Below are 12,177 nucleotides of genomic sequence, written 5' to 3'. Positions count from 1 at the left end.
TGTATGGACACAACATTATGAGTGATGAAATAGCATACAAATGGACAAAGGCATTAAAAGTTGGCCAGAAGAATGTTTAATATGAGAAATAGAGTTTATCATTCAATGATCACCAACTATTTGGTGCAGAAAGTGAATGATAAAGTGAAAATGAATAAACATTTACTATTTCTTTGTTATCACAGGAGTTTTCTCAAGTTTAAAGTAGTGTTCTAAGCTCTATTAAATTTGTATTGTATGTTTAAACTATCAAGTAAAATGTTTTGATGTTTGACAATGTGTGTCCCCATGCAGCAAAACGAACTCAAAATTATATCACAGCATTTTGCTAGGAAAAATTTTGTAATCTCCCAAATAACCTCAATTTAGCTTCTAAAGGTTACCAAATGTTTTCTCATCATCTTGAAGGTCAATGCCGCATTGATGACAATAGTGTCAAAATGATCATGTTACAGTCACTGGCAATCTACACATTAGAATATGGCACTTTAATAATTTAAACAAGTTAAATTGTTTGATTAAATTTAATGTTGATAAGTTAACATTTTAAGCAGATAATGATTGCTCCACAGTTGGTCGCAGCCTCACCTCCTGCTGCAGTGGCCCAGCCTGTGCCATTTGCCGCTCCCACACCTGCTCCTGCCCCCGTGGCTGCGCCTGCCGCTGCACCTGCGCCTGCGCCTGCCTATGGTGTCACCTCCATACCCCAGTGGCAACAACCACCGCCTACCTCACAGCCTGCATGGATTCACACTTCTGCTCTCACATCTCCAAAGTTAGTAAAACATTTGTAATTCTTTACTAAGTTTGGTCTTCTTAACCCTTTGTTGTGGTTTGACTATGTATGGACGAAGCAATTGTATTCAGATGAATCTTCCTATGGTTTCGTGCTAATGATACTCCCAAAGCAGTAATTGTTTCACTTGTTTAAATTGAAAATCGATATGAAATTATATGAAAATCTGGTGTTGATGAAATTTTGATTTAGCTAATATGGGCCTCATAACAAACCAATTGTTTTTTTATTTGTTTACTTTCAATAGTATTAATTTAAAAATATTAGGGTACTTAATATCCTTCAAAAACATTTATAATTTTGTAATCGTAGTCAATGTTTGAAGTTGTATGACCACTTTTTAAAAAGACTAGGCACATTTGTGCCATCAATAGAATTCTGAATTCTGATACAGTTCTGGGATTTAAATCTGCAATTACTTAAAATATTTTATTGGTAAAATGCTGCTGATTAAATTACGTGTTCATTACACTACATTATTATATTTACATTATTTAATTTTAGAATTGGCAATGGTATCACTTTATAATAACAATAACAAAATAAAAAAAAATATTTGTTTAACATTGTTTTTTTATATATTCCGTTGTGCAACTGCTTGGCAATAAGTTATACATCAAAACTATAAATGAATAACTTTATCTAAGTTTTGTGCTAATTCCAAAAATATATAGTTATCGTAACTTTTATCTCAAAACTTATTTGTTACATGGCTTTGTATGAGAAAGTGCGCACTTTTTTAAAATAGCTTAATCTCTAAAGAAATAATATCTTTCATGAGTTAACATAGCTTATGACTGTATTTATACTTATGTAAGTATGACAGTTAAAACTGAAATAAAATAAAATACTACATTTGAATCCTATCATAATATTTAATATTTACAATACATACAAAGTTTCATCTTTAACTCACTGCCACTGGAATTTCAACCTGCGTTTACAGTCTTCCTGTTGAACTGGTCAGGCATATTGTTCGAGCAGATGGTAGAACTTAAGGTGAACTCCACAGTTACATCCCCAGCAAAGGAAATGTGTTTTATTTTTCGAGCAGGGTCAGGGTCATCACCAGATGGAACAACTTCTCTGTCTGACTCATACAAGTGTGAGAGAACACTTACCAGAATATCACGTCTGCTACATGGCCTATAAGGTTTACCTCAAGGTCAGAATTAACTTTGTCATAACTAGAAATAGGACGAGCTCTCTAAGATCACATGATTGGTCTCTAAAGTTTTTGCCGATAGTGAAAAACTAAAATTATAACCTAAGAAAGCTAAACCACAGTAATAACAACACTAAAACAGTATAAAACACATTTTTTCATAAATACAATTGAATTCGTAACTCCAAACACAAAATCCGGCACTTGTTTACAGTTTCACAATAATAACTGATGCAACAACATAGGTGACACGTATTAAATTCATGTCTGCTGTCCGTTGAGAATGATGTTCGATGTTGTACAATAATCAAAGAAAGAACAATAAATCAATACTATAGTTAATGCTCTGTTCTGATATAGCAAATAAAAATAATTTATATGACCCCTTCAATGCCTAAAATTTAAATAACTATACATGCCTACTTTGGCGATGAATATACGTCTTTGCTCAATCAGACGGACCTTTGGCGACAAAACTTCTTTTCATGCCAGCTGTAGGGTGAATTTTCCAATTCTTTCGTCATTATTTTTTGAAAAATATATTTATACAAATCTACTAATGTAACCTATTCAAAGATACTTGAAAAATCTAAAATAAAAGAGGATTGCAGCAATCTGTAATTTTGTTAAATTCCTCAACTGTACTGTACTGTTTAAAGACTTCAAAATGATCATTCTTTTTCTTCAATATTTGTTACGTTCTTAAACCATTGACTTCTCATCTTCTTTTAAATATGACACCTGTTTTGCTTTGTATCTGAACATAGAAACTTCAAAGTTTATTGTGATTATTGAATGTAAATATTGTCAATTATTTTTAATTAAGTTACCTTCATCTCACATTTTAGTTGATTGAATTGTTTATACAAAAATATTTTGTTTGATTTTTTTGTATTATTAAGTGTTATATTTGTGTGATTGTGGAGGTAATCCAATTATTGTTTCGGATGTTAGGTTTGTTTGGAACTTCTTGTAGACTTCTTTTATGAAAATTATTCAACATAAGCTGAAAAACTATATTCTTAAAAAATTATATTCTTAACCCACTTTGCAAGCTACTTTTTAATGAACATTTAGCACCATCTAACAGGAAACAGTGCAACACCATAGCGAGACTATCTCGTCACAGTGTAATTACAGTTTTATTGTTACTGGTGATTCACTCTCACCTTAGCATGTTGATTGGGTTAAAAAAACTCCTATTGTGTACTGCAAACAATTATTTCTAATAAAGGCATATCTTACACTAATACAAAAATGGAATTGAATAATGGCTAGAGACAAGCTATTTTGTAAATACTGCAGTGTTTCAAGAAGTCTATTCTATAAATATAACTATAGTATTTGAACCCAACAAACATTTATTGTATCATACATATTCATAATCTAAACAAAATGTTCAAACATTTTTAGTCCCCAATAATTTATTATTGAGAATATACAATATGTTTGCCAAAGATGATACCTGAGGTCTTTATAATTTGTCTTATAAATAATCATGTTTAGAGTCATTTACGATTTTTACTAGAAATAATTTTATTTTGTTGCAAATGTTAAAGTTATGTAGTATAATAGAATAGAGAATATATTTATTGCTTGGACAATATATTACATTGTATTGCATAAGTCAATAATAACAATTTTTTACTGTATTTATCTTAAAAACTAGATCCATTCACTCGATTTTCCATACAGTTGCATGCAGGCCACATTTATACACACACAAACAAACAAACAAATTCGTGAGATCAACTCCCAGGATTGCAACACTGACGTAAATATCAATCCCGAGTGTGCTCTATGAACTCACCAACTGAGTAAAAAGCACAAGACACCAGGTAGTGTTTTAATTATGTTTGAATTTTTTTGGGGTTGATTTTTAAATTGAGGGTTTCAGGGGACTGTTAATGGATTTGAGAAGGGAGTTATTGCTCCCGAGCTCTGGTCTCGTATCTGTGTATATCACTGTCCTGTGTCACTGAAATCAACAGTAAAATGAAGTTTCTAAAATATACAAACTTGGTAGAGTTAGCAAGTTGAGCTCCCTGAAGGCACTTGGACATGACTCTCTGTTGTTCAAGTTTGTGATGATTTGAACAGCTTTGTTTTGCAGTCTGGATACTCTTTCCAAGTTTGATATGGCACAACTGTCCCGAAGAGAGATTCTGTAGGACAGGTATGGAAATATCAATCTGTAGTAAGCTATCATTAAAACAACAGACATACAAAGCTTTGATAAATTTCAAAGGAGAAAAATTCCAGATGCCAATTTAGCACAACACTTTCAATGTGAACTTTCCAGTTTAACCCTTTATCTAGGTGTATTCTTAGAAATTTAGCAGAATCAGTTATAGGTGAACAATATTATCCAGCATTACTGTTGGGCTTTCAGAGTATTCAAACCACTTATACAGAAGTTGATGTAATTTGTCTTTTCATGATTAGTTTTGAGATTATTTACCAGGAAATTTTGAATGTAGGAATTGAGATCGATGAAGGTTTGAATCTCTAAATAAGTCAGAGACTCAGCCCGGAAACAGAGCTGTGTCATCTGTGTATTGAATGATTTTCATATGTAAGGCAGATGCATGGATGTTATTCACATAAATTAAGAAAAGGACAGGACCCGAGATAGATCCATGTGGGACTCCTTGGTATATTCTAATACTACTTGATACTGCATTCTGGTCCTGAATACATTGACTTCTGCTGCTCAGGTGTGGAACCACTGATATGCTATTCCCAGTACACCACAGCCTTCCACCATGATTAATAATATCAAATGATTTTGGAGATTAAGAAAGACACTGAGTGTTCTTTGATGAGTGTCAAAGCCTTCCACAATAAACTCTACAAGTTGTGTGATTGCTCCAAAAGTTGATTTTCCTGGTCTGAAACCAAATTGTTGATCAGACAAAATTTTGTGTTTTTCAAAAAAATTAAGTAATTGGTCTAGGAACAGTTTTTTAAAAATTGTTGAAGACAGGTAAAATTGAAATTTGTCAATAGTTATTAGGTATCTGTGGATCACCTTTTTTGAAAATGGGGATGACTTTAGTAAAATATAATAATTTAATATGACAATATTAGGTCAGATTTCTTAACTTAAAACATTTTTCAAAGTTATGTGTGCAAAATATTCTTGTTTACAATATTTATAGTAATAATTTGTCAATTTCGAATTTATTATTCAACAATGACTATATTTTTTTCTAAGGAAGATCTCTATGAGCTATTTGAAGTAACTGATTCTGAAAGATTCAGTTATTTACAAGTCAGCTGTAGCTGTAAACATTAAATCAGGTTATGTTTCATCTATGATATAAAATAGTAACAACATTAAAAGTTCTATAACCAAGTTCCTGTTAAAAGTGAATTATCCAGTTTAATAATTGTAAAGAAAGCGTAGTTTGAAACATGCAAAAGAGTCTGAAAATTAATCTTTATTTCTCTGTTGTTTCATTATTTTGGAAAGTAGTCCTCTTGTTTCAATTTTAGTCTCATGTTAGTAATACGGTGAAGTCTGAATTATTATTATTATTATTTACTTTAAATTTTAAGCCAAAATAAAAAATTGTAATACCAACTCACTGAAACTAAAATATTTTTGGATTTTAACCTTTTACAGTTGCAAAAAAACTACAAAAACAAAAAAACAATGGTTAGTAATTGCATTGTATTTCATACTGTAATAATTAGGATTATTAACAATAGCTATTGTAAGGTGTTAACGTTTTTGATAGCAAGTTAAACGTTTGAAAAATCGCTATTAACAACAGTGTTATTAACAAGTTATGCAGTTGACATCTATACATCGATTTTACACTTAAAATCAAGAAATAGTTCTCTGTTTCAAATTTAATCACACCATCCTTCAATTTGGCTACAAATTTAATTTTCTAATTAGTTAATATTTTTTATTTCCTAATTTGTGTAGACCTGAGATCAAACAACCCACCAGTGTTGTACCAGGGTCTTGGATGGCATCCACATCTGCCCCACCTGCTTTTATATCTTCATTGACACAATCTGCCTTCAGTTCAGCAAGTCCAGCATTCAACATAACCTCCTCCACACCAGCCCCTGTGTCCCTTTCTGTACCAGCTGTTCCTGCCTTCAGTGTTTTACCCACCTCTGCACCTACTGCAGCCCCTGGCATCACCCCGGCAGCTTCCCCTGTCTCTCAGACTCCATTCAGTTTTGCTTCCCTTCAGGCTTCTGACTCGTATGGCAAACCAGGTAACAGTTGATTACAAAATAAATTTTATTCAATAAGTTTTAAAATTGTGTAGGCCTAGTAAAAATATATTTTGATTAAACTAAATTAGTTGGTTGGTTAGTTAACCCTTATAACACAGAAAGATGTCCGTAAAAATGGCGTCAACTCCCAATATCCGTATAATGCACACATGCATTTTGTATTATTTTAATGGTCACCTATTCTATCAAATTAGTCAATCTGCACATGAAAGATTCAAGTCAGGATGGCTGTGTGGTCTAAGGTGCTACTCTCGGACGGGGGTTCGATTCCCACACCTGATGTTAGAGATTTTTGTGGTCTGGTGTACACTTATATGTGTCACTGGTCTGTAGTAAAGCCGGTGGGAGGGCCCACCTGAAATTAACAGTGATTGGCTTGGGTGGACGTTGACGTGATTTTCTTACATAAATGTACCAGAACCAAACCACCCGTTTTACATTTTTGTTTTCACTATTAAAAAAAAAAAAAAAACCACTTGATTTATCTTTAGTTTATGTTCTAGAAGGTATTTATTATTGAATCATAACCATAATAATAGCTTTACAGAGTTGGCCAAATTCATTCATATTGTTTAAAATAGCTTGGAATTTTTTGTAAAAAACAAGAAATGGCAAATTTATTCATACTGTCTAAAAAAGCTTGGAATTTTTTGTAAAAAACAAGAAATGGCAAATTCATTCATACTGTCTAAAATAGCTTGGAATTTTTTGTAAAAAACAAGAAATGGCAAATTCATCCATACTGTCTAAAAAAGCTTGGAATTTTTGGCACATCATTTGATATAATCGCTGAGGTTAAAAGTGTTAAATTAGTATTGTATTAGTATTAAATTAAATTTAATCAATATTTCCTGACACTATTGAAACTATTTATGTCATCACATTATCTTATAGTATTTACAACACTTTAAATAACTGTTTCATATTCTAAAAGTAGTGTTGAAGCCGAAATAAATAATCTTTAAATAACATAGTTCCAATATGTAAATTAAAATATAGATAAATGAAAGGTTAATTTGCCTAAGTTTCTGCTACGGACAGTGGTTTTATTGTACCAGTGTTCATCTCTCAGGAGATTCGTTGATGGCTGGGTAAGAATTTTAAGCTTCTTTTTTGTGCATGAGTAAAATGAGTTTAGAGGATAAAAACCGTGAAAGATTGAGGTTTTTATTATATTCTGATAAAATAAAATCTCTCTACAACTTATCTAGATTCTTGGAAAAGAAAAAGTTACTTCTCTGGTATGGATCATGAACTCACTGAGGAATAGGGTTGCTATGCTTCCAAACCATAAAACTGGTTACTTCGTTGTATTACTACTATCAAATTATAGTGTTTCTTTTGGTATTGGATATATGCTAGCAATTTACCAAATGAGTTTTTCATCAACTACAGTTTTTGTACATAAATGGAAATGAGTTAGTTAATTTTGGTTTAGCTACTTATATCCTTTGTACGTGTAATTTGATTAAATATCTAATGATATTATTTTATTTGGTCTTTTTGTCTTTTGTTGGGCATATGAAATTAAATTTTTCACTTAGATATTGAAAGGTCAACAGGATTTTAGAAATTTGCTATGATTATATGTTAAAAGGTGAACAGTGGTAAGCATCAATAATCTCGTTATCTTTTCAAATCAATGGGGTGTGCAAATAATAACTCAGAATTATTGTACATTATTGCGTAGTGTGCTAATTTTAAAGAACTCCATTTTGGATTTCAGGTGCTTTTGTGTCATCATCTGTTCCTACAGCTGCTCCTCTCACACCCGTGTCTGTAAGTAGTATGTAGTTATTATATTTTACTGACAGGGAGTTTGGACACTCCTATGTTCCGCATAGTAATAATTAGCAATGTTCATGTACCTGTTTCTCAGGACCTGTACAAGTTGTGGCCATGAAATCTTGCACTCATGCTCAGTTAAATATTTAAAAGTCACTGAGTAAAGTAAAAAGAGAAAATTACCAACTTCTTCAATAGTTCATCTAACTCATGGTCAGCAAAGTATGTCTGGATCTGTTTCACATTTGGCATGAGGTTAATTAAGTTTCCTCCTGTTTTCAAACCGGGAGTCTTTAAAACTCTGTACTTCACTATGGCACCTTCATTGAAACTTTCTATTGCCTCTTACACCAAACTTCAGTGTTTTTAGTCCAATAAAAACTGTTTTTGGCAATCTGGACAAGGTACCACCATGTACCAATTCGATGCTTGGGTGGGTTTTCCTATCCAGACATTTTTTGAGAAGCTCAGATAGCCAATTCCTTAGAAATCGGCTTTACTCACATTAGGAGGCTATGGTGTAAAATTTCCATTTATTTCAACTTCTGTGTGTAACAACATTATCATTTCCCACAAAAATGCAACAATTAAAATGGTGCTTATCACTCATGTACTGACAAATGGCATCATTTTAATCTCAGAGATTTTTATGGACCATTTATTATTTGGTTCTAAATTATATTTCATAATTTATCAGTAAGATAATGTTTCTCCTTAAAAAAACTTATTTTTGGTCTTAATTGCTAAGGACAAAGGGAAATATATTAACAATGTTAATTTTTCACTTGATTTACTTATAGTGTATTATTGATGTTTTTATATTTGTGAATCAGGGGCTTTTTAAGTCATGTGTTCAAATGAACAAAGTAGATAATGTTTGGTCCTTGAATCCGGTATTAAATTTCCTAGTTTATAACGAAACTACTGGTTACTATGGTTACTGGTTGGATATTAAACAAAAAAAGTGACAAATTGCCCAATGCCCACCCAGTCTTGGATGGATTTATAGATTATTCTTAATACCGATAATAACCTATGATCTGGATTACCAAATAATTTTCTTGTAATATTGGCATTAATTTGTTAATTTAACAGGAGATGGTCTTTATTTGCTTGTTGTTTAGATGATTGTTAAGATGTATTTTATAATTATTAGTAATGAATAAGAAAGTCAGCAGACTTACCTTAAAAACCTCCTTCTAGGGTCCACTGATTTCAAAGAAACACACAAAAGTACACATATTTAGAAATTTAGTAACTATATTTAGTAGTTAGTAAAAGCCTTATTGAGATTTCAAAAGCATTCAGACTTATTGCTTATGGATTGCATTGCTTTCAGTTCGGAACAGAATTTACTTTTAACAATTTATATTATTTTGCGATATATTTGGCTATAATTTGGTTGTCAAATCAGAGATATTGTTAATCCTTATAAATCTAGATTGAAAATAGCTAAAGCCAAAATTTGGAATATTTGAATTGAAGGCAAACAATATTCATTTTCAAATTGAACTTTTTAATTGCTGTAAATAAAGTTTAGAGGATCACAGGAATTAGTAACAAAAATCTTTGAATATTTAAATTTACGCTCTTCTCAAAATAAAATTATATTAGAACTAAAACAAATAGTTTTGGATATCTCGAGTAAAATGATTTAATTAGTTTTGCAACTTATTTTTGTATATATTAAAAAAATGTATTGTGAGAAATTACACTGAGTGATACAATTATATACTGAGATATTGTATACTGCCAATAGTTTATCGTTAAGAATATAGTGAATTTTATAAAGTGGCCGCGTTGCATAAAAAAAAGAATTTGAATACATTGGTGTTGTGTTTACAGACAGTTCCAGTGACACCACCATCAGCTAAAGTAGACTCGACAGTAGTGCCCTCTCCTGTGCCATCCTCACCAGTATCCAGGCCTTCGACTCCAGAACGTAAGAACTATTACAAATCTAATTACTTCTGTTGGAAGCTCTGTTATTTTTAGTTGTACTCTAATTACTATTATTAAACTTATAAAACTCTCTTGCCAGAAGTTGAGTGAAAAATTATGTCCAGTGTGATTCGCTTTAATATGTATATGTTATTAAAAAAAGTTAATTAATAAGATGGCATTATATATCGGTTGCTTCATGTCAAACTTCGAATGATTGAGATACACAAAGAATAAAAGCGATTGAGTTGACAGTTTTCCAACATTTTTTAAAATTATTTACAAATAAAATGGAAAGTTATATGGCAGCTGATAGTATAAAGTGCCATATAATCTGTAGTTTATACGAAATATTCAGTATTTATCAGTTGTGTTATGGTTCCAGCTGTACATTAATAACGGAAATACAAACATGTTAATAACAGCCACAGTAAATATAAGTAATATACAATTATTAGAAAGATAAAATATGTAGTTTGATTTCATAATTATATCCTAAAATTTTTACTGAATTATAAAAAAGTCCTTTTGGTCTGATAATTTTCCAGCACAAGTCTTTTGGGTTTTTATAGAATTTTTAGCATTTTATTTTAGAATATTTTTTCCACTGGATTAATTATAGAATATCTATAAACTATAGTATTATTATTGTTATGTATGGTAGATATAACTTATTGATGAATTCAAATAATCTAATTAATATAATCATGATCAATATGAAGTAATTATTTCTGTTTTGGCTGTAGAAGAACAAACAGAGGAGAGTCAGGAGTTGAAGGCCATGAATGATGCTTTGATGGAAGAGGCTATGAAGGAAGAGATTTCACACTTAAACCAGGAATTATTCCACCTCAGCCAAAGAGTCAGAAACATTAATCTCAATGTGAGTACCCCAATATTGTTCTATAGAAGGTGACATTTGTATACGTGTTAGGTTTCTGTTTCAAACGTTAACAGTTTCTAACATTGTTCATTTAGTTTGATCAATTCCAAGAACAAAATGTATTTTTCTTGTATCTCCTAAGACTGGCACAACTTTGTTACTGTCGCAAAAAATTTAATTTGAGGAAAAGGTAAAGAAAATTATTACTATAGTGGTGTGTAATTTAGTCACGCTAATCTTTAACCCTTTGAATGCCGATATAAATTAATTTAGTAATTTTTTAGATTACGCTCATTTAAGGTGAAAAAATGAAAATGAAAATTCCTTAAAGCTATTTTTTTTTATTCATTCCTAATGATTAATAACACACAAAAATAATACATTTTACAATAATATAATACTTGCATTAAAATATCACATTTTTTCATAATAATGGAATATTTAAATAAAAATCAAATTCAGGTTATGGTCTTTGGCATTATAAGACCTAACAACATCGCGGATTATTCCGCCTATGGCGTGCTAAGGGTTAAATTAACTCAATTTTTGTTGTTTCCTTTGCAATAAAAACTCGAGAACAACTTTGTACAAATGTGTGATCCTTGTAATCTTGGAGGTGACTGCTGACCAGTTTGTTGCTCAGCATAGATCCCTCCACCACAAATACCACCACCATAGTTATTGCTGCTGTACACCCAATCTCTGTACATTACAGATGAACTATAAACCCTGTGTATACATACCTTTACTAACTGTTTCCATTTCTCTTGTTTGTCAGCTTGGTTGAATATAGTTACCATCTACACTCTTCACTTTGGTCACTAGATATGTGTTTTAGGTTTTTGTCTTGAAATGTCTTCATTTTGTCCTTAAAATTCATTTAAAACTTTTTGAAAAAGAATATAAAGATTTAACACAAATCCGAAATGTTGGCTTTATATAAACTTTTTGATAATTATAAGTGCACATTGTGAAAAGAAACTCTGAAACCTTAGAAACCTGAAACCTCTGAAACCTTAAGTTTTTGGTTGTCTCTTAATTTCTATTTAACAGCTGTTTAAAGTTTAAATTTATACTTACAAAATACTGCTCAAGAAACTGAATGTATAAATTTAATTTTTAATGGCAAGTGCATTATGTAATGAGTTTGAAGATTGATGCCAAGTTTAGAGAACAGAATCAAGAGCACAAGGCTAATAAAAACAGAAATCTTCCATGTGACAGGACAATAGACCATATATCTTTATTTGTACATTCTTTGAGAATTACACTGGAGTCAAAATGTTATGGAATTGAGGCAAGAAAAGTACAGGTCAAATTCAGCAAGAGTTCACACCTCCAAATCCC

At 31.3% G+C, this 12,177-nt stretch overlaps 1 protein-coding gene across 1 annotated transcript in view; it reads left to right on the top strand.

Annotated features, from left to right (window-relative positions):
* The window catches only part of LOC124361202 (nuclear pore complex protein Nup214), a 53,814-nt gene that overhangs the window by 39,162 nt on the left and 2,475 nt on the right, over nt 1–12,177 (top strand). Inside the window, exons 11-15 of the mRNA XM_046815242.1 lie at nt 573–775; nt 5,899–6,200; nt 7,948–8,000; nt 9,852–9,948; nt 10,694–10,830. Of these exons, the coding sequence (XP_046671198.1) occupies nt 573–775; nt 5,899–6,200; nt 7,948–8,000; nt 9,852–9,948; nt 10,694–10,830 (792 nt within the window). The remainder of the gene's footprint in view (nt 1–572; nt 776–5,898; nt 6,201–7,947; nt 8,001–9,851; nt 9,949–10,693; nt 10,831–12,177) is intronic.

The sequence above is a fragment of the Homalodisca vitripennis genome, chromosome 4 (assembly GCF_021130785.1).
Source record: "Homalodisca vitripennis isolate AUS2020 chromosome 4, UT_GWSS_2.1, whole genome shotgun sequence".
Taxonomy (NCBI): domain Eukaryota; kingdom Metazoa; phylum Arthropoda; class Insecta; order Hemiptera; family Cicadellidae; genus Homalodisca; species Homalodisca vitripennis.
Note: the sequence above shows the minus strand (reverse complement) of the source record. Positions and strands in the feature narration are given on the sequence as shown.